The following is a 25,072-nucleotide window of genomic DNA, read 5'->3' as shown; positions in this document are numbered from 1 at the left end:
GCGGGGTTCAGAGCAGAGCCAGGGGCCGCTCAGGGTGGTCCTGGGTGCAGGGACGGCCCCACCTGTCCCCCAGCTGCGCCCCTCGGTGGGCCAGGGCTGATCCCCAGCTCGCCCGCCCGCCTGCCGCGGGGGCTGAGTGCTTCCTGCTTCCGCAGGCCTGGTCCCGTGATACTCCACCCAGTCCCAGAAGCTGAGAAGCCATCCCTGAGAGGGGGGAAAGGGTCCCAAATGCATCTTCTCCGACTCAGCGGGCAGCGAGGACTCACCCTGCAGCCGAACGCCCCAGCTCCCTCCCGTCCTCCCCACTCCCGCTCGCCAAGGGGGTAAGAAAAGATGGTCTCCGCCTCTCCCCTGGAGCGAGGTCAGGGCGGGCAGGAGCGGGTGGGCAGCTCGGCAGGGCAGGGCAGGCCGTGCCCGGTGAGTCCCGGGCAGATGCATTTCTGGCTCGGAGCGTAACATGCCCTCGGCACTGCACGCGCCCAAGGCCTGGTGCTGCTCCCACCCCGCCGCCCCGTCCGTGCCTGTGCCCCGTGATGGGTCCTGCAGTGTGGCCTGCTCGTGTCCTTGTCTCAGTGCATTTGGTTATTGGGACAAACAAAACCATCGTGATTTTTCCTGATTGGATGATTCGGATGTATTTTCTTTTCCTCGTTCTTTTGTTACTTCTCCCTCGGCCCCTGCCCCCGTTTCTTTCTCCTGTCCCTCTCTCTCCCCCGTCCTGCGTGGGTGGGGCTGGCAGGAAGGTTGTGCTTTTGAGGTGTCGCCTCTTCTCCGTCCCCCCGTCCCCCTCTCGCCCCTCTGCTCCCTTTTACCCAGTTTTCCCTCCACTCCATTTGCATTACTACTGCTTTCCCTCCTCTCCCTCCTTATTTGGGGTCTGGCTGGCTTTTTCCTGTTGGTTGGCTTCATGTAGGGCTCTGTGCGTGGTGACAGTCTGCGCCCCTCGGGTGGGCGCACAGTCACCCCTCTGCTCCCGTCTCCCCAGAACAACTTCATCAACCTGAGCTTCCTGCGCCTCTTCCGGGCTGCCCGGCTCATCAAGCTCCTGCGGCAGGGCTACACCATCCGCATCCTCCTCTGGACCTTCGTGCAGTCCTTCAAGGTGAGTGCCTTGCCTGAGGTCGTGCCCCCGGAGTGCCCGCCAGCCCCCAGGACCGGTCTGCGCTGGCCGGGCCGAAGGAGGGAGCCCGGCTGCCGCCTCACCGCCGTCCTCCGCCCGCCAGGCCCTGCCCTACGTCTGTCTGCTCATCGCCATGCTCTTCTTCATCTATGCCATCATCGGCATGCAGGTGAGGTCGCACCCCAGGACCACTAGGGAGGGCCGTCGGGATGCAGCCACGCTTCGGGGAGGCCCGGGTGTAGGGGCGTGGCTGTCTGGGCGTCATCCTCCGCCTCCCTAGGTGTTTGGCAACATTGGCATAGATGTAGAGGACGAAGACAGTGATGAGGATGAGTTCCAAATCACCGAGCACAACAACTTCCGGACCTTCTTCCAGGCCCTCATGCTGCTCTTCCGGTGAGGGGGCGTGGCTTCACAAGCCTGTCTGATGGGCGTGGCTTCATGAGTGTTCTTTGGGTATGGCTATTGGGCTATTCGGTAGCGTGGCTTCGTTGGCTTATTCTGGTGGGCGTGGCTTCCACCGTCCCGGTGGGATTTGTCCGTTTATACGTGGGCGTGGCTTTGTGGGTCTGTTCTGTGTGTGGCTTCATTGGCTTATTTCTCGGTGGGCGTGGTTTCATTTGCCCGTTCCTGTGGGTGTGGTTTTATTGGTCTGTTCTGGGGCGTGGTTTCACAGTGGGCATGTCCTTGTCCTCCCCTTCTGGTCAGAGCTCATCTAAATTTCTATCAGTGTTCCATGTCTACCCAGGGTCTGCACAGAGTCACCCACTGCTCTTTTTTTTTTTTTTTTTGGTCTTTTTCATTTTTATCGGTACCGGGGATCGAACTCACGACCTGCTTGCAAGGCAGGTACTTATGCCGCTGAGCTAAATCCCCAGCCCTCTATCAGTGTTCCAGAGCCCTTTGCTCCTCTGATAAGGTTTGGGATGGGATGGGGCGCAGGAAACCCGGCAGGGCAGGAGCCTTTTCCAGGTATTATCTCTGACTTGCTGACCGTGCTGTGAGGTGTAGTCATGCAGGTTGGCGGGCTCGGCCTTTGCTGGACCCTGGGTACATGTTAAGGCCTCTCCATTCATCCGCGGAGGCAATGGAACAGGCCCTGTGTGCGGGACCCTGCTGCAGGGAGAGGGACCCAGCAGGAATGCGGGGTAGGAAAGAGAAGACACATTGTGACCTCTGGAAGTTTACATTTCCATGAGAAGACAGAGAATCAGTAATTATAAAGGATAATATAGGGAGACTTAAAAACCCAAGGGGGATGAGGAAAGAAATTTAAGATCAGGAGAGAATGGAGGCAGCAAAGGACAAATACCTACAATCCCAACACTCAGGAGGCTGAGGCAGGAGGATCGCTGAGACCTCAAAGCCAGTCTGGGCTACATAGAGTCCTAAGGCTGCTTCAGCTACACACAGAGACCTTGTCTCAGGGAAAATCCAAGCACACACATGCACCAGCACTTGTGGGATGCACCCAGAATGACGGATAGAAGCAGCAACAAGACAGTGGGCACTGGGGGCTGGACAAGGAGGGCTGAGGGGCGTTTAATGGGTGCCGAATCTCTGGAGTGATGAAAAACTCCAGAGATGGACAGAGGGGATGGGTACACATTAACATGAAGGTGCTTCAGGCTTCTGAATCATGTATTTCAAAAGTATAAGAATGGGGGCGGGGCTGAAAAAATTATTAGAATGTGGCTGGAGATTTGGCTCAGGGCCCATCACCTACCTGGCAAGTGTGAGGTCCTGAGTTTAATTCCTGGTACAAAAAAAATTAAAACTGGGCGTGGTGGCGCATGCCTGTCATCCCAGCACTCAGGAGGCTGAGGCCAGCCTGAACTACAAATCAAGTTCAAGGCCAGCTTGAACTGCTGAGACCCTTTGAGACCCTTTCTCAAAAAAAAAAAAAAAAAGAGGAAGTTTCTTAGTGTCCTGGCCCATGGGGCTGGCGTCCTGGCTGAGCTGGGGACAGGGGGACCCTGTCTGTGGGTTTTCTTTGGGCAGCTGCTCTGTCCTGCGCCCCGAGGCTTCCTGTGCTTTGCTTTCCTGCTCTCGTTCCTGCCTCGATGCAGCCCCTGCCCCTCGAGGGGCCCTGACGCCGCCCTGTCCCCAGGAGCGCCACCGGGGAGGCCTGGCACAATATCATGCTGTCCTGCCTGAGCGGGAAGCCGTGCGACAAGAACTCGGGGATCCTGACCGCAGACTGTGGCAACGAATTCGCCTACTTCTACTTCGTCTCCTTCATCTTCCTCTGCTCCTTCCTGGTGAGGCTGGGCAGGAGTGGGGCGCCCTCCCGGCCCCACACGGTGCCCCCCCACCCTCCTGTCGCCCTGGGTCTCTGTGTCCCCTCTGGTCCCCTGCACTGTCCTGCATGCACTGAGCTGCAGCCCCTAACCCCACACCCTCCTCCCCTTCCTCCTCCGGGCCCCCAGATGCTGAACCTCTTCGTCGCTGTCATCATGGACAACTTCGAGTACCTCACCCGAGACTCCTCCATCTTGGGCCCCCACCACCTGGATGAGTACGTGCGTGTCTGGGCCGAGTACGACCCCGCCGCCTGGTAAGGCCTTGTCCCCTCTCCCTGGGGCGGGATACTGGTGGGACAGAGACAGGGACAGGTCCTCAGGTGTTGGGTGCCTGAATCTGGGGAGGACAGAGAGTCCCGAGCCTGTCCCCCTGCACCCCAGCCTCCAGGGCAGGAGGGCCCTACCTGTGTGGGCAGAAGAGATGCGGCAGAGGCCAACCTGGACTTGGCAGCTGCAGCTCAGGGATGTCCTGGGGGAGAGGGGACTGCATGACCCCCTCACCCAAAAAACTCAGAACCCATGCGCACAGCTAGAGAGCAAAACAGAAGACAGAGACCGGCATAGGGAGAAATCCAGCTCCTCGAACTCTCTGTTCTCTTAGGCCAAACCCAGCCCAACACATCTGCTCATTCATGTCGTTTATGCTGCCAGGTCCTCTTAGTTCACTGAAAAGGAAGTTTTGTGCTCCTGTTTCTTTTTCAAGGGACAGGCTTTGTCTGTGACCCTGAGTGGCACCCAGGTGCTGCTTATTAACTACTGTTATGCTCTGATTATTTGGTTATGAAACTTTTTTCATAGATTTCTTTCTTATATTTTCTTCATGAATATCTACATATACTACATTAAAATAAAAATAAAAATGTATAAATAAGAGCAGAGAGCAGAGGTAGGCATGCCGGCACTGCCTATAATCACAGCACTCAGGAGGCTGAGGCAGGAGGATCACCTCAACTTTGAGGCTAGCCTGGGCTACAGAGTGAGTTCAAGGGCAGTCTGAACTGCATAGTGACACTGTCTTTAAAAAGCCAAACAGGAATATAACTCAGCAGCATAAGCACCTGCCTGGCAGGCCCAGGGTCCTGAGTTCGATTCCTGGTGCACAAACACACACACACACACACACACACACACACACACAAAGGCCCTGGTCCAAAACATAAAAAACTCTGAACACAGGCTGGGGTTCAGCTCATGGGGGAGCTCCTGTCTAGCTGTGTAAGGCCCTGGAATCCGGTCTACAGCACCACAGGAAACCACTGACAGCAGGTGGTCAGGCTGGCAGATGGGGATGCTGCCCTTGTGGGCTGCCGGGCTGAGGCACTCACGCCCACAGAGGATTCTGGGTCAGGCTGGGCATGGGTCCCAGAGGCGTCCACCTTCCTTTGGGCCTGTGCAGAAGATGGGGCTCACCTCTGCTGCCCCTGCAGCCCTGGACAGTGACGCTGAGGCTGGCGAAGCCCCGGGGCGGGGGCCCAGCTTCTGCCTGATTCTCACCTCTTCCTCTTTTGATTTTAGGTCATAGTGGTTGGATGCTGTCCCCCCTCTTCCTCTACCCCTCAGCCCCCCAGGGCAGCCCAGTAGACTGTACTGGAAGCAGAGGCAGGCAGATCCCGGGAGATGCCCTCGGCACGCCCGGGTCCAGCCCTCCCCCCCCCCGGGGCCCCTGGTCCGGGCCTGACCGCGGGCCATTTTCTCCCTGCAGACCAGGAGACCCGGGCCTGGCCACCCGCCCGCACTAACCCCTGTCTTCTCCTTGCAGTGGCCGCATTCACTATAAGGATATGTACAGTTTATTACGCGTAATCTCGCCCCCTCTCGGCTTAGGCAAGAAATGTCCTCATAGGGTTGCTTGCAAGGTTTGACTTCCACTAAAACCTGCTAGCATCGGTGGAATGAGTGTGGCTTGGGGTCCCCCATATATATATTTCATATATATATATATATCTATATCTATACTCCTCACAACACAGAGCCAGCCCGCTCTTGCATCCAAGTAGAGAACTCTCGGGCAGCAGAGTGCCGCCACGGAGACCGGACCGAGCATGGAGCACTTCTCTCTGCCCCTCCAGCCGTCCCTGCTTGCTCTCAGCTGAAGCTGCCCATCCTGGGGTCTCAACAGCACCTCAGATCAGATGCACCCCTGGGGGACTGAAACTGCACTGCCCCCACCCTGTGGCCTCCACTCTCTCCTCTCCGCCCTGACTTCCCGAAGCCCCCAGCCCTCCTCCCCGCCCCGGTTCCCCTCCCCGCCTCGGCCCCTCAGAGACCAGCCTCAGCCGAGCCAGAGAAGCTGACCCCTCTAAACGTGGCCATGAGAGGCCGGGCCTGATGGCGCATGCCTGTCAGCCCACCGCTTGGGAGGCTGAGGCAGGAGGGTCCTGACTTGATGATGCCAGAGTGAGACCCTGTCTCAAAGCTCCCCCCAAAATCCCCTCTGCCGGAGATAGATCTGAGGGTCCAGGGTGAAGCTGACCTCTCTCCCTCTCTTCCTCTCTCTTTCTCCCTGCTGGTGAGCAGTGAAATAATAATTTTTTTTAATTCCCTTTTCTTCCATCTTTCCCCTCCTCTTTTCTCTTTGTTTGAAATATCCACTTTCTCATTTTCTGCACCGCCCTCTTTTCCGGCCCCTGTGGTTTTTTTCTCCCCCCTCCGCCCCACCCTCCCGTGTTTTGTTTTCGGTGCTGCCAGGGGCCGCATGCCATTCCCGGACATGTATCAGATGCTGAGACACATGTCCCCTCCCCTGGGGCTGGGGAAGAAGTGTCCGGCCAGAGTGGCCTACAAGGTAGTCTACCCCGCCCGCCCCGGCGGCCCGGGACCTTCCAGTGCTCATTGGAAACACCCAGCCGAGTCTTCCAGCCGTCTCCTCCACCTCTTCTTTTTTTTTTCCTCTTTCTCTTTTTCTGTTTTTCCCTCCTTTTTTCTTTTCTCCCGAGTGCCCGGGTCATGACCATCCCTGACAAAGCAGTACAGCCTGTCTGTCCTTTGATGAGTGTCTTCGTGTCCTGAGACTCCATTATGGCCACATTAGGGGGGGCGGGGGGCGGCGGGGAGGACCCAGAGCCCCAGCACCCCAGGGGCTCGAAGTGAGGTCACCCAGAGCCACCTCACACCCAAGCCAGAGGCCCTGGGCCATCTTGGGCGCTCCCAGCCCCCAGCCCACACTCACCTGATGCTGATCTCTGACCTAGGGCCTTGGGGCACCCGAAGCCTCCCACGGAGCCCCCAGAGCCTCCCATCCCCTGCAGCCCCACCCCCACCCCAGAAGCCTTCCCAAGCCCTGCAGGCACAGCTGGACCCCCGATGGTGGTGTAGACGCAGGCTGAGCACGCTGCCTGGGGGCCTGGGGGGCACCGTGGCATCTGGGGTCTGCATGCTGGCTGAGGGCCAGGGGCCGCCCAGCCCCCAGACTCCCTGAGTGCCTGGTGACATGTGCTCTGTTACTGCAGCTCATGCCCTGAAGTTCAGGGGTGACCTTGATGACACCCCTGCCCCTACCCAAACTGACCCTGTAGCCCCTTGCCACCCAGGCCCCTGCCCTGCCTCTGTAGGTCCTGGCTCCTCCGCCCTCGGCCAGCCCTGCCCCATCCCTCTTGTCCTTTGCCCTGGCCTCTGCTGGAAGGCGGTTGAGGAAAGGAGACCCCTCCCCTCCTGGTCTCTGCAGGTTTGGGGGTGATAGAAAAAGTTTTCCACAGAACGATTTACTGGAAACTCACCCATCAAGTGAGAAAAAGACACTTTTCTGCTCTCCAGGAAAAAGCTGTCCTATGAAATGCATAAATGCAGCTGGGCATGGTGGTGTGCACCTATAATCCTAGCATTCTGGGAGGCTGAGGCAGGAGGATCACAAATCTGATCCCAGACTGAGCAAAAGGTTTCCACAAATTCAAATTATTTTTGAAGGGCTGCAAATGTAGCTCAATACAAAGTCCTAAGGTTCAATTTCCACTATGGAAGAAAAAAGAAATTCATGATTTCTAAAGTAGGGAGCCGAGCCATGCTTTGGTAGTGCAAAGCCTATAAATCAACACAGGAGGCTGAGGCAGGAGGGTTGCCATGAGTTCAAGGCCAGCCTGCACTGCAGAGCAAGACCTTGTATCAAAAAATAAAAATAAAATAGTAATCCTTTGTGTAGTCCCCACATCCACAGCTGTGCACACCCCTTGTCCGTTTTTCTACCGACTGGCTCCCTCCCTGCCCCAACCTCAACCCCTTGAACGCTCCCAGTTTACTGTGCCCTCCCTCAGGGAGCCCCAACCTGCCCTGCACCCCCATCCCCAGTCACCAGCCCAGCGTCCCCTCCCTGGCCCCTAAGCGCAGGGCGCAGACCGCCTGCCTGGGGCACAGGCCCCACCCCCCACCCCCTGCTACCGCAGACAGCCAGGCCCGGACGCCCCGACACACGTCCCACCGGGCTATGACTGAGTCTCGAGATTCGTCGCATGCGCCCTGTCTGTGCCTTCCGTGTGCGCCTCGCTGCATGCCTGGCCGCCGCCTGCGTCTCCCGGAATGACCGCCAGAGCCATTGGCCCGGGGGGCGGGGGGCGCCGGCGGCTGAGGCCTGGACGCTGCCTGGCTGCTGCATGTGCGCTAGGCCCGGCTTTGCGCCTTCTCTTCGGGGCTGGCATGGACCAGGACTGGGGCCAGGCGGAAAAACTCTGAGGGCAGCACCAGCCGGGCCCGCGCTGGGGTCCAAGAGGTGGGATTTCAAGAGTGCAGGGGTGATTTGGGCAGGGGCTCAAGCCTGGGATTCCAGTGACTGGGTAGGCTGAGGCAGGAGGATCTCAACTCCAGGCCGGCCTGGAACAGGACATGGGACCCTGCCTCAGAGTGGGTTCTGGAGGCCGAATGGAGGTCGATAGAGGTGCCTGTTAGCCCCATTCCAGCATCACAGTAAACCCCAAAGCCCCAGGCACCCACCCCACTGGTCTCGTGGACAGGTGGCTGGCACAGGAGCTGCAGCTGCCGCAGCCTTCAGAGTTCTTCCCGGGGCTCCTGGGCAGGGTGGGCACGGCTCTCGGGGACCTGGGCTGGGGGCCTCAGCGTGACCCCCCTCCCCCGGGGCTTTCTGCAGAGGCTGCTGCGGATGGACCTACCTGTGGCAGATGACAACACTGTCCATTTCAATTCCACTCTCATGGCACTGATCCGCACGGCCCTGGACATCAAGATCGCCAAGGGTAAGGGCAGAGTATGCGGGATGGGGAAGCTGGGGGACCTGGGAATCCCATAAGGAGAGGGCCTCCCCATAGAGATCCTGAAGCAGAGGAGAGGATGTTACATGGGTGTGTGCAAAGTACCTGGGGCAGGAGTCAGTGAGGGCAGGGGGTAGAGGGGCCTCATAGGGTGCGCTCCTGAACAGGCTCCTGCTGGCCACTGTGAGGACAGACAAGAAAGATGCCAGTGCGGGGCCTTAGATTTGTCTGATTTCTGCCCACATCCTGAATCCCTGGATGCTTCTGAAAGTTATTAGTTTTGGAGATCCAGAGTCCAAACTGCATAGCACAGGCTATAGGACAGGAGTCTTCTAGCCAAGTGCGCATGTGTCACCGGCACTCTGGGAGGCTGAAGCAGGAGGGTTGCAGGCTCCGGTGCAGCCAGGCATGGTAGCACCCAGCTGGAACTCCAGCACTAGGGAGGCTGAGGTAAGAGGACTGCTGCCAAGTTCGAGGCCAGCCTGGTCTCCATAGTGAGACCCTGTCTCAAAAAACCAAAACAAAAAGCAAATTCCAGCCCACTCTGGGAAACTTAGCAGATTAGTGAAACTTTGTCTCAAGAAAGAAAGAAGAAAACCTAGCTCAGAACCCAGGACTGCAGAGATCGGAGCAAGTGATTCCTCAGCGCCACCCAGCCCTTCGCCCTGAGGGGAACCGAGGAGCAGTGTGCAGGGTTCCCCGGCAGGATCACTGCAACTAAGGCAGCTTTGGTAGCAGACAGCTCGGCCCCCAGGGCCTGAGAGTGGATCCATGCGTCCTGGCTGCAGGTTACACTGCGGGATGGACAGAGGCACCGGCCACCAAGGAAACAGAGACAGAGAGAGCAGCTGGCCAGCACTGAGCAGATGGCCCTGTGAGGGTGGGAAGCTGCCACCGTAGGCTGGGTGATGGAGCTGTCACAGAGTGAGACAGAGCGAGTGTGTGATAGTAGAGTTTCCAACTGGGCACGGTGGCAAAGGCCTGTCATCTCAGCCACTCAGGAGGCTGAGGCAGAAGGTTCACAGGTTCAAAGCTAGCCTGGGCCACTTGGTGCGCCCCTCCTGCCTCAGCCTCCCAAGTACTGGGATAACAGGCGTGCACCACCACACCTAGCTTGAGAACCTAAACTTTTTAGGGTACGGGGTGTGGCTCAGTAGTAGAGCTTTTGCCTAGCATGGGTCCACACTCGGTGCCATGAAACTAATAACCAAGTCGAAGGACAGTGGGAGGCCGGGAGGAGGACTCATGGCCTGGCCCTGGTGGATGTTGCTTGTGGCCCTGACCCGCTCAGCAGTGGGGCACACCCCACCGGGCAGGGGCCAGGCTGTGTCTGTCTCGGCAGATGAGGAAACAGGTGAGCAGTGCATCCCCTCCCCAGGGCGGAAGGGGACAGTCACATCCTGGGGCGTGGGGGGCCCATCCCTCTCGTCCTTGCTGGCATCTTTGACCTGCACTCCCGAGACCTCCGCACCCTGCCTGCTGTCTATGCCACCCTACGAGTCGCCTTCCTTACTAGGACGAAGTACCTGAGAAAAGCAGCTTACAGGGGGATAAAAAGGTTCACTCTGGCTCATGGTATCAGAGGATTCAGGACATGGTTGAGTGGTGCAGCAAGAGCCATTGAGGCAGAGGGGGCTGGGAGCGGAAGAAGGGGCTGGGGCGGTAAGGAAGGCGCCAAGGACCAGCGGTCTTCAAAGGCCCAAGGACCTCCACCTCCACCAGGCTCCTGGCAGAGGAGTCCATGGGTGAGGCCTGTGCCTACAGACCCAGCCCAGTCCCAGGCCACACCTCTGAGCCCTCGCCCAGGGACCAGCACCCCTCAGCCCACCGCAGCCAGCCCTAGAGCATTAACAACCAGACAAGTACCAGACTGAGAAGCTGTTTGTCTCTTACTATTGGTGATGAACCTAAGGCCTCCACACGAAGCTCCACTCCCAGCCCTTTTTTATTTTTTATTTTTATTTTGAGACAGGGTCTCACTGTACAGCCCAGGCTGGTCTTGAACTCCCAGCATTCCTCCTGCCCGAGCCTCCCGAGTGCTGGGATTCCAGGTGTGCGCCACCACGCCAGGCCTGTTTTGTTTTGATTCGAGGAGCTGAGCCAAGCCCTTTGCACTGACCACTATCCCCTGCCTTTTTTTTATTTTGAGGCAGGGTCCTGCACAGTCACTAAACTGCCCAGGCCACGGTCCAGTTACAACCCTCCTGCCTCAGCCTCTCAAAGACCCAGAATGACAAGCACACACCACCACACCTGGCTGTTTCCTGTTTTCTCTACAGTGCGGGGGATGGAACCCATGGCCTTGCACAGGCCAGGGCAGCACTTGTCACTGGGCACCCAGCACCACCGCCTCCACAGCTTCTTAAGGGCAGTGCCTCCACCTCAGACTTCCACAACAGAACTAGCCAGGCGCGGTGGCCATGCCTTCGCACTCAGGAGGCTGAGGCAGGAGGATCAAAGTTTGAACTCAGCCAGGGCAACTTTAGTGACTCAGCCAACAGGGCTGGGGCTGTAACTCAGCGCAAACGCCTGTGTTCAGCCCCCAGTTCCACATGCACAGGAAAAAACTGGGCCCAAAGTGGCGACCTACTGCCATCTAGTGGGAGGTCAGCATCCGACAGCACCCAGGACGCCCCACAGCAAGGCCAGCCGTATGTTATTTCAGGCTGGTCCTGAACTCACTGTGTGGTTCAGGCTTGCCTTAAACTCATGGCATCCTCCTGCCTCAACCCCCTAGGGTGCTGATGACAGGTGTGCACCTCCATACCCAGTCTGAGTCACTTTTAATGGGAATTTTTCTCTTTCCTCACTGCCAAGAAGTGGGTGCCTCTCTTAACCACAATAATGGAAGACATAGTTAATCCCACCACTTCCCAGGAGGAAGACAAAGCTGGTATAGGGTGGTGCTAATGGCCCAACCACAAAGGAAAGTGTACCCCACTGTGTGGACCTCTCAACCAGAATCCAACCAGCCCCATCCCATGTAACTTGGCTCCAAGAACCACAGAAACTCTGTGTCACCAGAGCCTTTGGCCACGTGAGGAAACTAAGGGAAGCCAGGTATGGTAGCAGACCTGTAATCCCAGCACTTGGGAGGCTGAGGCAAGAGGATCACAAGTTCAAGGCCAGCCTGGACTCAGAACAGCACAGTGAGACCCTGTCTCAAAAACAAAAGACTAAAGGAAAAAGAAAAAAAAACCTACGAGGTGGGCACAGGTACAATGGCACATACCTGTAAGCCTAGCTATTCAGGAGGCCGAGACAGGAGAATCACAAGTTCAAGGACAACCTGGACAATTTAGCCAGACCCTATGTCAAAACTTAAAGAAGGGCTGGGGGTGCAGTCACATCTCACTCCCAGCACCTCAGAGAACCTTAAGTCACCAGGACCCCACTCTCAGGCCTCCGCCCTGCTGACTTCGGTTAACCTCACTCACACCCCAAAGGCCCCACACTGGAACCCCAGGTCAAGCTTCTCCCTTTTGTCCCTCACAACTTGGGTTTGGAGGGGTCCAGGCGAATATAGGGCTGGTGTAACGTAAGAACCCCACGGGAGCCGCGGCCCCCACGCCTCTAGAGTGTCAGCCACTTTGATCATCCGACAACCAGGTGAGGCATGGGCCGCAGCTGCGAGCCTAATTTCAGAGGGAAACTGAGGCATGGAGACGAAGCCTAACCCTGCCGAGACCCATCTCGGGCCTGCTCCCGACCAGCCTGTGGCCAGCCAGGACGGTGGCGGTGTCCCCCAGGATCAGGGTCTATCTGTGCCCACGTTGCAGGCGGCGCCGACAAGCAGCAGATGGACGCCGAGCTGCGGAAGGAGATGATGGCTATCTGGCCCAACCTGTCTCAGAAGACGCTGGACCTGCTGGTCACCCCGCACAAGTGTAAGGGGCAAGCCGGTCGGGGTGGGGAGGAGAGGGGCTGCGGAGGCCGCGCGGTGAGCTCGCCCTGTGCCCCCAGCCACGGACCTGACGGTGGGCAAGATCTACGCGGCCATGATGATCATGGAATACTACCGGCAGAGCAAGGCCAAGAAGCTGCAGGCCATGCGCGAGGAGCAGGTGCGACCCGGGGCGCTGGGAGGCGGGTCGCGGAGTGCCGAGGCCAATCAGGACGAGCGAGCGGGAAACCCTTCAGGACGACGGAGCAGGGAGCCAATCAGAGCGATAGAGAAGGGAGCCAATAGGGATGAGCAAGCAGGAGGCCAATCAGAACGACTAAGAGACCAGGGAGTACGGCCAGGGAGCCAATCAGAAGGAGGGGTGTGGCCAAGCCCCCGCCCTGGTCTCTGCGTAGTGCGTGGATTGTTGAACCCATTCATGCTGGGACACTGAGGAGTTCCTGCTGGGGCGTTGTGGCGGGCCTTGGGGTGCAAAATGGAAGCAAATGGTCCGGCATCTCCTCTCTCTGGGTCGGAGGGCCTAGGGGGAAGGTGGAGCTCATGACAAAGGAAGGGGTTCGGCCTATGTACACCCCTGTGGCTGGAGCCCCTGAGTCTGGGGACAGTGAGGGAGGTGGAGGTGGTGGCAGAAAAGGGAAAAGATGAGAGAGAGGCGAAGGGGCAGAGCCTTGGGGGTTGCGCCCACAAGGGACCCAAGTGAAGCCAGAGCCCAAGAAGGTTCGGCGCCGAAAGGCCGCCCACCTGGCTGGGTGCTCATGGGCGCCCCTCGGTGGCTGTGGCGGAAACGGACGGCTGGGAGCGAGGGCGGTCGCTGGGGGACCAGCGCTGGGCCAGGTAGGGGCGCGTGGGTGCGCTGCGGTGAGAGGGTGCTCCGCTCCGGGTCATAACGAGGGTGTGCGTGCCACAAGGTGTCAGAAACTCCCCGAGGAGCAGACCTGGGCGCACACCTGTCCCAGCCACTCGGGAGGCTGAGGAAGGAGCATTGCCGAATTCCAGCCCAGCCCTGACAACTTCATGCAGGGCCCAGCACAAAAGAAAAAAAAAAAGTCTAGTGCCCGAGCTCCTGACACTGCCTCCATCTGTCCCCTGGCTGTTCTCTGCCTGCCCAGAACCGGACACCACTCATGTTCCAGCGCATGGAGCCCCCGTCCCCCACGCAGGAGGGGGGACCTGGCCAGAACGCCCTTCCCTCCACCCAGCTGGACCCTGGCGGAGGCCTGTGAGTGTTGCCCTGGTCCCCAGGAGACGCAGGGGTGGGGGCGCTGGGCCCAGGCTCCAGAGTGCCCAGTGCCCCTCCCACCATCCTGGCCTCTGTCCCCCACCCAGGATGGCTCACGAAGGCGGCATGAAGGAAAGCCCGTCCTGGGTGACCCAGCGGGCACAGGAGATGTTCCAGAAAACCGGCACCTGGAGCCCGGAGCATGGGCCCCCCTCTGACCTGCCGAACAGCCAGCCTAACCCCCAGGTGCTGCTGCCCTCTGCCCTGTGCGCCAGGCCAGGATGGCTGGACGGGTGGACGGGAGGCAGTGTCCACATCCCACCACCTAAGCCTGTGCCCACGGGGTGGCCCCTGGGTCCTCACTTGGCCCTGGCTCACCCCGTCCTGCTCTGCCTGCAGTCGGTGGAGATGCGGGAGATGGGCACCGAGGGCTTCTCGGACAGTGAGCACTACCTCCCCATGGAGGGCCAGGCCCGGGCTGCCTCCATGCCCCGGCTCCCCGCGGAGAACCAGGTGAGGGTTCTTACGGTGCCCCTGTGCCCTTCCCAGTACCCCACCTTCCCCCTGGGACAGGAAGCCTGAGACCTCCCTCCCTGTGGTGGTTGCTTCCACCCAGCTTCCCTGTCTTATCCGGGGGCTTTTGAAGGGGGCAGTTTGGAGCGAGGTGAGAAGGATCCGTCACGTCCAAGTGTGAGCCACAGTGGAGAATCCCAACTGCCGACAGGGCATAGTGGCCAGTGGCGCCCGCCTGTGCTCCTGGCATTCGGGAGGCTGAGGCAGGAGGGTTGTGGTTGAAGGCCAACCTCAGCTACATAAGGAGCTCATGGCCAGCCTAAACTACATGGCGGAATGCTGTCTCAGAAAAAAAGAAAAAAGGAACATGAAAAGGCAGGGATTGAGTTCATGCAAAGGCCCTGCATTCAGTGCTCCGTGACACTGCCACATACTTGCCCACCTGCACGCACGGGCCCCAGGACCTGCAGGTGGGGCGGGGGACGGGGGTCTGGGCTGTCCTGGTCCCCGTCTGGTCTCTGTGGGCTGCAGATGTGCAGAGCGTGTGCCTGGCATTGGAGTCTGTGCGTGGCCGCTTTTGTTAGCTGTGGGGCGGGAGGGCATGGCGGGGCCGTTGTGCGGCTGCCTGTGCGACCCTGCGTGTGCTGGCCGGACCTCCAGTGCTGTGACTCCGCGTGGGACACTGGTGCATGCCGCCGCCCGCCCGTGTGTCGGCCTGTGCTGCTGGGTCCCCGAGAGGGCGGAACAGGGCGCCCCCGCCTGGCCTGGGCCCAGCGCATGGCATGAGGAAGCCGGGGCTGTGGCCCGGCTGTTGTGTGTCCGTCTCGTGTGCCTCCGCCATCTGTGTGTCTCCTGTCTGTCTCCTCTGTACCTGGGGGGGACAGCCGGCCAGGTCCTGGGACGCCCTCACACTCTGGAGACGGTGGCCGATCTCTCTCTTCCCTGCCACTCCCACATCTCCTCCATGCCCCCCTCATCCTCCCTCCAGCCTTTTATATTTATTTTCTCCTTTCTGTCTTTCTGTGTGCACCGTCCCGTGGGGCTGTCACAGAGAAGGGGCCGGCCACGTGGGAGTAACCTCAGTGTATGTACCTCAACCACAGCCACCGCCACCTCCAGCCCACTGCGGGGAACCCCGGCCATCGGCCCCCTATCCCCAACCCTGCTCTCACTCCACAAACCTCCCTCCCCCATGTGTGTGTCCTGTGTGTGGGGCCACACCTGCCCCAGCCTCCTCTCGGCGAGCCAGGCGCCCTGGGCCCAGCCAGCTCTAACCCTGAGGCCTCAGGCCCTCACTCAGGACAGCCCTGGTGTCGGGTGTCCCTTCCACCCTTCTCCTGCCTGCCCTGAGCCAGGGCTAGACCCCAGGAGTGTGGGCTGAGGGGGCCCCGCCCCTAGGCCTCCAACAGCTCAGCTACCACCTGGGCAGGAACCAGAATCGGGGTCAGGAGGTGCCCATCCGGGCAGCTAGAACCCTGGGGGCCAGGGTGCGGCCCACAGCCTGGGCTTCAGGGTCTGGAGTAGGGGGCTCTGGGAAGCAGCCCCAGGTACGGGGCGGGGGGTGGGCAGAATGGGCCAAAAGGAGCAGCTCTGCTGGGGGCCAGGCTGTGCCCCAGGCCCTGTCCCCGGATGGCCACCCCACAGCACAGGCACCACCAGAACTGATGGGGATTTGGGCATCCGTTGACGTGTTGCTGACCCTGCCTGCGGTCTGTCCCCCCAGACCATCTCGGACACCAGTCCCATGAAGCGCTCGGCCTCTGTGCTGGGCCCCAAAGCGCGTCGCCTGGAGGACTACTCACTAGAGCGGGTCCCACCTGAGGACAACCAGAGGCACCACCAGCGCCGCAGGGACCGTGGACACCGGGCCTCTGAGCGCTCCCTAGGCCGCTATACCGATGTGGACACAGGTAGGCCCGGGCAGGGCCCTGGGAGAGGACAGAGGAGGAAGGAAATCGGGACTCAGGTGCAGTGGCACATGCCTGTCACCCTGGCACATGGGAGGCTGAGGCAGGAGGGTCAGCCTATGTCCAAGGCAGCCTGGGCTACATGGCGAGATTCTGTCTCTAAGAAAGAACAAAGAAGGGCTAGGGATTTAGCTCAGTGGCATAAGCGCCTGCCTGGCAAGTGCAAGGTCATGAGTTTGATCCCTGGTATAAAAAAAAAAAAAAAAAAAAAAGAAGGGAGGGATTGGCACGGGGTGTCCACCCCGGACTGGCCTGGGTCCCCTGACCCCTTGCTGGCCTCCCTCCCCATCCCCCAACATGGTCACCTACCCACCCCTCAGCTCCTCCTTTCGGCCCAGGCCTGGGGACCGACCTGAGCATGACCACCCAGTCCGGGGAGCTGCCGGCCAAAGAGCGGAACCAGGACCGGGGCCGACCCAAGGACCGGAAGCACCGGCCTCACCACCACCATCACCACCACCACCACCCCCCACCCCCCGACAAGGAGCGCTACGGCCCCGGCCCCGAGCGGGAGCGGCCGGACCACAGCCGGGCCCGCGCCCGCGACCAGCACTGGTCCCGCTCGCCCAGCGAGGGCCGCGAGCACGGGGCCCACAGGCAGGTGGGTGCGGTCTGGGCGGATCCGGGGCCTGGGGGACCCCAGCCTGCCTGGGTGGACCGAGCCCCCTCCCCACTCGCTTGTCCCCCTCTCTCCCCCCACCCCGTCCCCCATTGCTGTCCCGCACGCCCGCGAGGGATGTTTTGGGACTTCTGCTGTCTCAACCCCGACACTTACAAAACTCGTCTCTCCTCTCTCTCTCCGCTTTGTTGTGTTGTTTCTGCCCTCCCGGCCGTGCTGTGGCTCCCCTCGTTCCCGCCGTGTCCGGTCTGGTCCCGCCCGTCCCTCATGTCTCGTCCTCCCGTTGGTCTGCGTGTGTCTTTTGTTTTGATTCCCTTTGTTTCGATTTTCGTGTAGGGCAGTAGTTCTGTCAGTGGAAGCCCAGCCCCCTCAACGTCTGGCACCAGCACTCCGCGGCGGGGACGCCGCCAGCTCCCCCAGACCCCCTGCACCCCCCGGCCACACGTGTCCTACTCCCCCGTGATCCGTAAGGCCGGCGCCGCGGGGCCCCCGCCGCCCCCGCCGCAGCAGGCAGCGGCCCGGCCGGGCCGGCGGCTCCCGGGGCCCGTGGCCGAGCCCCCCGCCAGGGAGCGGCCACCGGCGGGCGGCCACGGCCGATCGCCAGGCCCGGCCCGCAGCGAGTCCCCCCGCGCCTGCCGCCATGGCCCGGCCCGGTGGCCGGCGCCCGGCCCGCAGCAGCCCGAGGCGCCCCGGGCGCGCGGCTACTACCGGGGCCCCGACTACGCTGAGGCCGCCGGCCCGGGCAGCGAGGAGGCCTTGGCCGGGCCCTACGACGCGCTGCCCCCCGCGCGGCACGCGGGCCCCAGCGGGCGCTCGCCCAGGACTCCCCGGGCCGCGGGCCCCGCCTGCCCCGGCCGGAGGCTCCCCAACGGCTACTACGCGGCCCGCGGCCCGGCCCGGCCCGGTGCCCGGAGGCCGCAGGAGCCCTACAGCGAGAGCGAGGACGATTGGTGCTAAGCCCGGCCCGCCGGCCCCCCCGCCCCCGCCCGCGCACCCCACCGGGACGGGCCGGCGCGCACAGAACCCCACAGACCCCGGCATGGGGTCCCCACCCGGCATGGGGTCCCCCCCTCCAGCCTGACCGCACCCGGGACCGCCCTGGGCCTGGGCTGAAGAACGGCGGCGGCCACGCAGCCGAGGATCCAGCCAGCTCGTTTGGATAACTTTGGGGAAAATGGAAAAAAAATACATATAAAACAATCTCATTTTTAAAGAAAATACGAGCAGAAAACAACAGCTTCTATTGATGAGTTTTATCATCTCAGTGGAGTCTGTCCTTCCCCCGAGCGGAGCAGCAGCTGGGGCGGCCCAGCGCCCAAGGCAGGGACCCAGCACCCCCAAACCAGGCACGCCCCACACGCCTCAGACCAGGAGCCACTGAGCGCTGGTGACACCGGACCCACTATTACTGCCTGCAGAAATCAGTTTAAAGGTGAAATCGTCATCATAAATAATTTTTAAAAAGGACAAAAAAATTCAACGATTGAGAAAAAGAAGCATTTTTTTCTGACATTTGCTTGAAATAACAAAAGAAGAGAAAAAAACGAAAAAAAAGACCACACCAATCCTTGGCTTCTCTTTTCCTTTATTTTTCCCTTTTTTTTTTCTTTTGTTTTCTTTTACTTTATTTTATTTTCCTACCTTGTTTGAAAACCGTGGGCTTGGGACTGTGAATTATTGCATGACATTAAAAAAGGAAAAAAATTAAAAAAAGGTTGAACCCAGTGGCCCCTGGATTGGACTGGTGTTAGGCCCAGGCCGCGTGCTCACCGGCTCTGCTGGGAAGAGGGGGTGGGCTGCGGCTTCCTGCTGTCCAATGCCAGCCATCTCAGCTGCTCAGGAGGCTGAGGCAGGGGGATCACAAACCAGAGGCCCAGCTGAGCAACTATGCGTGGCCCTGTCTCAATATGAATAAGGCAAAGGTGGAGCCTGGGGACACCGACCTCCAAGAAGAAAACCCAAGAACAGCTCAGGGTGCCTGTACCCGGGAAGGAACACTCCCAAGGACCGGTCGTCCTAGCATCTCCTGTCCAATGTGGTACTTGCCACAAGGGTTTCCTTAAACAACGTGGTGGGGGAAACAGCGTGGGCGAGAGTGGTCCATCCCTGAGGTCACGGAGCAGAGCTGCCCGCGAGGCCCCACGGTGCGGTCCCCTGCAGCCTGCAGCAGTGGGAGGCCTCACCTCCCGCCTGCTCCCTCAGTGCTCCCGTGAATGGAGCCTAAAGCTCAACCAAGCCAGGTGTGCTGGTGTCACCCAGTGCTCGGAGGCTGAGGCAGGAGGGTAGCCAGAGGTCAGCAGCCAGTCTGAGCTACACAGTGAGTACAAGGCCAGCCTGTACTACAGAGTGAGATCCTGTCCTAAAAGAATCAAATAATAACAATAATAAATCTTAAAAACCGTAGAACTGTACTATTTTTTTGCAATGCTAAGGATGAAATCCAGGACCTCATATATGCTAGGCAAGTGCCCTCCACAAAGCTAGGCTCCCCAGCCCTTTTGTGAGTTATTATTTTGGTTTTTTTGGGGGGGGGGTTGTTTGTTTTTTGTGATTTTTTGAGACAGTCTCACTATGCAGTTCAGGCTGGCTTTGAGCTCACTTTGTAGCCCAAGCTGGTCTCAAACTCCAGTGATCCTCCGAGTGCTGGGATAACAGGTGCACACCACACTTGGCTCAAAGTCTTATTTTGTTTTTTGTTTTTGGTGAATTACTATTTTGAAACATGGTCTTGCAAAATTCCCCAGGGTGGCCTCAAATCTGTGATCCTCCTGCCTCAGCCTCCCAAGTAGTGGGCGCAGAGGCATCCGCCACCATCCTAGGCCACAACACTGAGTCTTCAGTAGGAAGGGAGGAGGCTGAGGCAGGTGCAGGGAAGGGTCAGGGTTCACGGTGGCCTGGGAGGGGAGCTCTTCCTGGGCAGGGCTCTGAGCACCCCAGAAGCCTCATGCAAGGAGCTGCACACGGTCCAGGGAAAGAGGACAAGAGGACGGCGGGGGCTCCCTGATACCCCCACAGCTTGACCCTGCCACAGCCCAGGACACTGGCCCAGGCTCAGCTCTGCGCGGGAAATGACAACCTCTCTGGGCATTTGCTTTTCTGTCAGAGAAACCATAGGTGCACTGGAGACCCGAGGATAGACATGGTACTTAATTCCCAGCAGGCCTCCCTCCCTTCCTTCCTTTGAGACAGGCTCTCACTATGTGGTCCAAAGGCCTACAAACTTCCAGAGACACTCCTGCCTCAGCCTCTCAAATACTAGGATGACAGGTGGGAGCTACCCCACCTGGCAGTTTTTGGCCTTAAATTGCAACCACCTTCAGGACTGAGGGTGCAGGTATGTAGAAGGTTAACACGGGCAAAAAGACTGGGTTCAGCTCTGACCCCAAAGCGTCTGTTTTTGGTGTTTGCTGGTTCTGGTACTGGGGATTGAACCCGGAGGTGACCTAAGTCCATCCTAGGCCTTTTTCACTGTTTACTTTCTAGACAGGGTTTCAGGAGGTGGGACTTGAACTCATAACCCTCCTGCCTCAGCCTCCCTGTATGCTGGGGTTACAGGTATGTATTACCCCGCCTAGGTCCAAATTGATATTTAAAGTTTTAGTTTTGAGCCGTGAGTACCTCTGATCCCTGCACTGGAAGGTGGGGGTAAAGAAGCAGGAGCATCTGGGGTTCAAGGTCAGCTTGCATGACAACGAAACCACCTCAAAAGAAAAAAAAAAATTGGTCCTATGGCCCAGGTGGTCCCGGCTGGAAGGCACTGTACACACACGTGTGGAGCCGTGTACCGATAAATCTTTATTCATAAAAACAGGCAGGGGGAGCCCGGCGTGGTGCCGCACTCCTGTTATCCCAGCACTCGGGAGGCTGAGGCAGGAGGATCCTTGTGAGTTTGAGACCAGCCTGGGCTACAGAGTGAGCCCAAGGCCAGCCTGGACTGCACAGTGAGACCCTGTCTCAAAAAGACAAAACAACAACAATGACATAAAACCAGGCAGGGGGCAGACCCAGCCTCTTCCCGGGCATAGAGCTGTTTAAACTTGTCCAGCTCAGCACCCTCTTCCTCCTTACGCTGCTGGCATTCACCGTTTGGAAATTATAATCGAACCCAGCTTCTCCAGAGGCTGAGGTCAGCCAGGTGCCTGGTGCAGCCCCATCTCTCTGTCTGACTGTCTGACCTATCCATCTGTCTATCTATCTATCTATCTGTTTATCTATCTACCTCTCTCTCTCTCTCTCTCTCTATCCCTAACTCTGTCTCCCTCCCCCTCAGGGTGCTGAACCCAGCACCTCATGTGTGCTACAGAGACCCTCCATCCCTAGCCCCCTACTTCTTTTTGGTACTGGGGCCCAGCCCCCTTTTTAAAATTTTAATTTTTTAAGCAGGGTCTCAGGCTGGCCTCCAACTCACGGTGACCTTCCTGGCTCAGCCTCCTGAGTGCTGAGGTGACAGGTGTCGTGTGGTTCTTTCTGTCTTGGTTTTCTGAGCCAGGGTCTCCCTATGCAACTCAGGCTGGCCGTGGGCTCACTCTGTACCCAGGCTGGTCTCAAATGCATCTGGATCCTCCTGCCTCAGCCTCTTCAGCCTCCGGAACATTAGGATGGCGGCGGGCAGTTGTGTGGAAATTCCTGGTTCATGGTATTTTGCTACCGTGGCCTGAGGCTTCACTGCTCGCTGCCTCCGCAGCCCACGGTGTCTCCCAGGACAGCGGAAGGCCACAGAGAGAGGGCGTTGCCAGTGGCTCCCGTGACCTCCCCAGCTTCTCCCCCACCTTGGCTCCCCAGTGTCCGACCTGGCCTCTGCCAAAGGCCACTGTCCACTCATCGTGCTCCAGCTCTGGCACCTGAGCCACCCTGCCTGTCACCCCAGCACAGTGAAAGGTTGAGGCAGGAGGGTGGCCATTTGAAGCCCTAAAGAAAGGCATGATTTAGCGATTCGATGAGACCCTGTCTCAAATTAATCTTTCTGAAGTTGATTGGAAAAAAATTAAAAACTAAATAACAGAGATCTCTGCTCCCTGGGCTCAGTCCTCAGTACAACAATAACAGCAAAGCTGTTAGCTACACAGTTCTGTTAAACATGAAGGGGCTGGGGATTTAGCTCAGCGGCATAAGCGCCTGCCTTGAAAGCAGGCAGTCGTGGGTTCGACCCCCGGTACCGATAAAAAGGAAAAAGACAAAAAAAAAAAAAAAAAAAACGTGGACCGCCCAGCACCAAATCCTGGTCTCCTGCACGCGAGACCCTGCGCTGGGCAAGGCAAAACCAGGGCCGGCGATGCCACCTAGCGGCCAGGAGGGGAACAGCCGCCCCTCTGCCTTTGCTCTGGGAGAGGCCTGCAAACGGGCCCAGAGGTAGAGATCCTGGCAGCCCGGGGTCACCCCAAATATCAGCCCAGGAACTCGGGGATGTCATGGTTAGAGATCAGTGCCCCCCATCAACAGATACTTTAGTTTCTGTAGGATTGAGATTTGGGAGCCCTGAGCCACAACCCAGCTCCTTAAATGTTTATTGTGAAGCCTGTCAACCAGCACTAATGAGGCTGAGGCAGGAGGACTGTGTTTCATGCCAACCTGGGCTACACAGTAAGTCCGAGGCCAGCCTGAACCTTTTTTTTTTTTTTTTTTTTTTTTTGAGACAGGGTCTCATTTGGAGAGCAGGCTGGCCTTGGTCTCACTGTCTAGTTCCATTAGGTCTTGAACTCCTGAGGTTCCTGCTGGGGTTACAGGCATGCGTCACCACACCTGGTTGGTCTATTTCATTTAACATTATGGTCTCACAGTGCATCTGTTTTCCTACAAAACCCAGGTTTACCCTTATTTATGGCCACATAGTACTCCACCGTGTGAAGGCCATTTATCCATTTACCTGTGGACAGGTGTCTGGGCTGCTTCCAAGATTTAGCTGTTATCAGCTGTGTTGCTGTAAACACAGGCACAGACCACTCTGATACCATGGCTTTGACTCTTCTGGGATGACACCTAGAAGGGAAACAGCTGGGACAAACAGGAGTTTCTGGTTAATTTCTTGTGCAGTCTCCATTTGGGGGGGGTCTAATTTTTCTTTGAGTTATGTATCTAGATATGAATCTTCTGTCCAACACCTGGCTGGCGATTCCTCCCCTCTATTCTGGAGGTCATTTCTTCCCCTGCTCCATGTCTCCTTTGCTGTGCATAGGGTTTTTAATTTGATGGGATTCCTTTGATCGGTTCTCAGTACTATCCCCGGGGAGCGGGGCTCTGCTGAGAAAGTCTGGGCCTGTCTGTGTCAAGTGTAACCGAGTCTGTCTTCCAGCAGCTATTTTTCTTTCAACATTCGGCTCTCTGAGCTGCTCTGATTCTCCTGTGCGTGATAGGCGTGGATAGGTGTGGATTCCATTCTTTGCAAGATTAATTCATTCATCCGTCAGAGGGCTGGAGCAGAGCCCTTGCCTAGCACGCATGAGAGCCGGGGAATCCAGCGCCACAGAATTATAATAATACACTTACATTATTTGTAAAAACTTTATAGACCAGGCGTGGTGGTGCACACCTGCCATCACAGCACTTGGGAGGCTAAGGCAGGAGAATCATTGCAAGTTCGAGACCAGCCTGGGCTACACAGTGAGCTCAAGGCCAGCCTGGACTGCACAGCGAGACCCTGTTTCAAAAGACAAAACAAAAGAGAGAGAAAAGAAACAGAAAAGCGTCACAGCCTGTGAAGTCACCTCGATCCACGCCCACGAAGTCCGTGTGGCCGCTCTGCACCCGCACTTCAGTGGCGGCTGCCTTTAGGCTCAGCACCACGGGGGCCACCAGCTGGGAGGTCAGGGGGGCCTTGACCCACAGGGCCCCTCCCCTCCCCTCCTGGAATGCATGAGCTGCAGGTGTCTGGGCCCACAGCAGCTGTGTCTGGGGCCAGCCACGGAGTCCCGGGGTACCCCAGCCCCAGCCCTGCTCGCCCCTGGAGACTAGTTGCTGTCCGAGCCCCGCCTCCAGCCAGCGACGCCCCGCCCAGCACAGGCCCGACCCTGCCGCGCATGCGCAGCCTCGAGGGGTCTTGCCCCAGAGCCCCCTTCTGTCCCTGGAGGGCGACCCCTTCCCCTGCCACTTCCCACCGGTCCTTGCATCTCATCCCACAGGCAGTAGGGCTGGGGCACCCGGGACTTCCTTAAGTAGGCGGAGGAAGGAGGATCGCGCAGCAGGAGTTGTCTCAAAATGAAACATGCAGAGCCCCGGGGGGCAGCCCAGGGGTAGAGAACCTGCTTGGCATGTGCAAGGCCTGGAACACAGACAGACAGAGGACAGTCAAGGAACGGATAAAGAGATAGAGATCAGACAGGTAAACAGACAGGGGGGGATAGATGAATGACAGATGGACAGAGGACAGACAGCCAGACCGAGAGAGGAGACCACGTGACCAGAGCCCGTCAGCCAAGCGACTGGAATCAAACCGACTCAGGCCCGAGGGGAGGAACATTGGAAGCGGCGCTGCTTGGCGTGAGCAGGATGCAGAATTCACCACAGCGCCGTGATGCCACCGAGGCGAGGCCGCAGACCGAGACGGGTGCGATGCGTGCGCCTGCGACGCCGACGGGCTGGGAGGCTGAGGCAGGAGGCTCCCAGATTCAATCTAGGGACTTAGCAGGGCTGTATCTTAAAATTAAAAACTAAAACAGGGGCTAGAGATATAGGTTAGTGCAACAGCCTGGGTTCCATCCCAGGTGGAGAGAGAGAGAATTTCAGAAGGAGGAAGAGAATCGTGAGAGATCTGTCTGTTGACTGTGCCGGGTGAGTCATTACAACCACGTTCTACACTGTGTACTGGAAACCAGGAAGCGAGATTGTGAATGTTACCACCGTGAGCTTCTTGTCGCCACGGAGCATTTCAGCACTTTGGGAGCTGGAACTGTGGCATGGTGGTAGAGATCGCGCTTAACACAGATTCAGTCCCCCACCAGAAAAAGAGATCGAGTGTGGTGACACATGCCTGTGATCCCAGCACGCAGGAACCTGAGGTGGGAAAATCGCAGTCAGTCTGAGGCCAGCCTGGGCTACAGAGTGTCTAAAAAGGAAGAAGAGGAAAAGGAAGAAGAAGGAGGAGGTGGAAAAAGTATCATTCTCGGCCTGCCATGGTGTACAAATCTGTACTCCCAGGACTCTAGGAGGCTGAGGCAGGAGGATCGCTGCCAGACTGGGATACATAGTGAGAGCCTGTCATAAAAAAACCAGCAACCAAAAAAAAGAGGAGGAAGGGAG

At 58.5% G+C, this 25,072-nt stretch overlaps 1 protein-coding gene and 2 long non-coding RNA genes across 15 annotated transcripts in view; 1 reads left to right on the top strand and 2 right to left on the bottom strand.

Annotated features, from left to right (window-relative positions):
* Positions 1-18,564, top strand: part of Cacna1a (calcium voltage-gated channel subunit alpha1 A) — a 125,324-nt gene extending 106,760 nt beyond the window's left edge. For 4 of the 13 annotated variants that reach the window (XM_063228449.1, XM_063228447.1, XM_063228448.1 and 1 more), the window contains exons 32-47: positions 986-1,102; positions 1,224-1,289; positions 1,401-1,516; positions 3,231-3,381; positions 3,550-3,677; positions 6,112-6,208; positions 8,498-8,603; positions 12,398-12,505; positions 12,582-12,682; positions 13,632-13,741; positions 13,849-13,987; positions 14,141-14,254; positions 15,306-15,338; positions 15,978-16,164; positions 16,542-16,822; positions 17,177-18,564. In XM_063228449.1, the coding sequence (XP_063084519.1) occupies positions 986-1,102; positions 1,224-1,289; positions 1,401-1,516; positions 3,231-3,381; positions 3,550-3,677; positions 6,112-6,208; positions 8,498-8,603; positions 12,398-12,505; positions 12,582-12,682; positions 13,632-13,741; positions 13,849-13,987; positions 14,141-14,254; positions 15,306-15,338; positions 15,978-16,164; positions 16,542-16,822; positions 17,177-17,797 (2,475 nt within the window). In that variant the 3' untranslated portion in view covers positions 17,798-18,564. Of the gene's footprint in view, positions 1-985; positions 1,103-1,223; positions 1,290-1,400; positions 1,517-3,230; positions 3,382-3,549; positions 3,678-5,182; positions 5,280-6,111; positions 6,209-8,497; positions 8,604-12,397; positions 12,506-12,581; positions 12,683-13,631; positions 13,742-13,848; positions 13,988-14,140; positions 14,255-15,305; positions 15,339-15,977; positions 16,165-16,541; positions 16,823-17,176 lie in introns of all 13 variants that reach the window. The other 9 variants (XM_063228455.1, XM_063228450.1, XM_063228445.1 and 6 more) reach the window with 8 other exon arrangements.
* On the bottom strand, positions 4,492-17,182 carry LOC134471012 (uncharacterized). Its single transcript, XR_010040328.1, has 4 exons — positions 16,997-17,182; positions 8,724-8,799; positions 8,520-8,581; positions 4,492-8,223 (listed from the first exon to the last, which is right to left on the bottom strand). It is a non-coding gene; the product is annotated as an uncharacterized LOC134471012 (long non-coding RNA).
* LOC134471011 (uncharacterized) lies at positions 18,419-23,472 on the bottom strand. Its single transcript, XR_010040327.1, has 2 exons — positions 23,324-23,472; positions 18,419-22,831 (listed from the first exon to the last, which is right to left on the bottom strand). It is a non-coding gene; the product is annotated as an uncharacterized LOC134471011 (long non-coding RNA).
* Between the last annotated feature and the right edge of the window lie 1,600 nt (positions 23,473-25,072).

The sequence above is a fragment of the Cavia porcellus genome, unplaced genomic scaffold, assembly GCF_034190915.1.
Source record: "Cavia porcellus strain 051 isolate PalLab524CR breed Dunkin Hartley unplaced genomic scaffold, mCavPor4.1 scaffold_17, whole genome shotgun sequence".
NCBI classification, from domain to species: domain Eukaryota; kingdom Metazoa; phylum Chordata; class Mammalia; order Rodentia; family Caviidae; genus Cavia; species Cavia porcellus.
The sequence above is the reverse complement of the archived record's forward strand: the minus strand, read 5'-3'. Positions and strand labels throughout refer to the sequence as shown.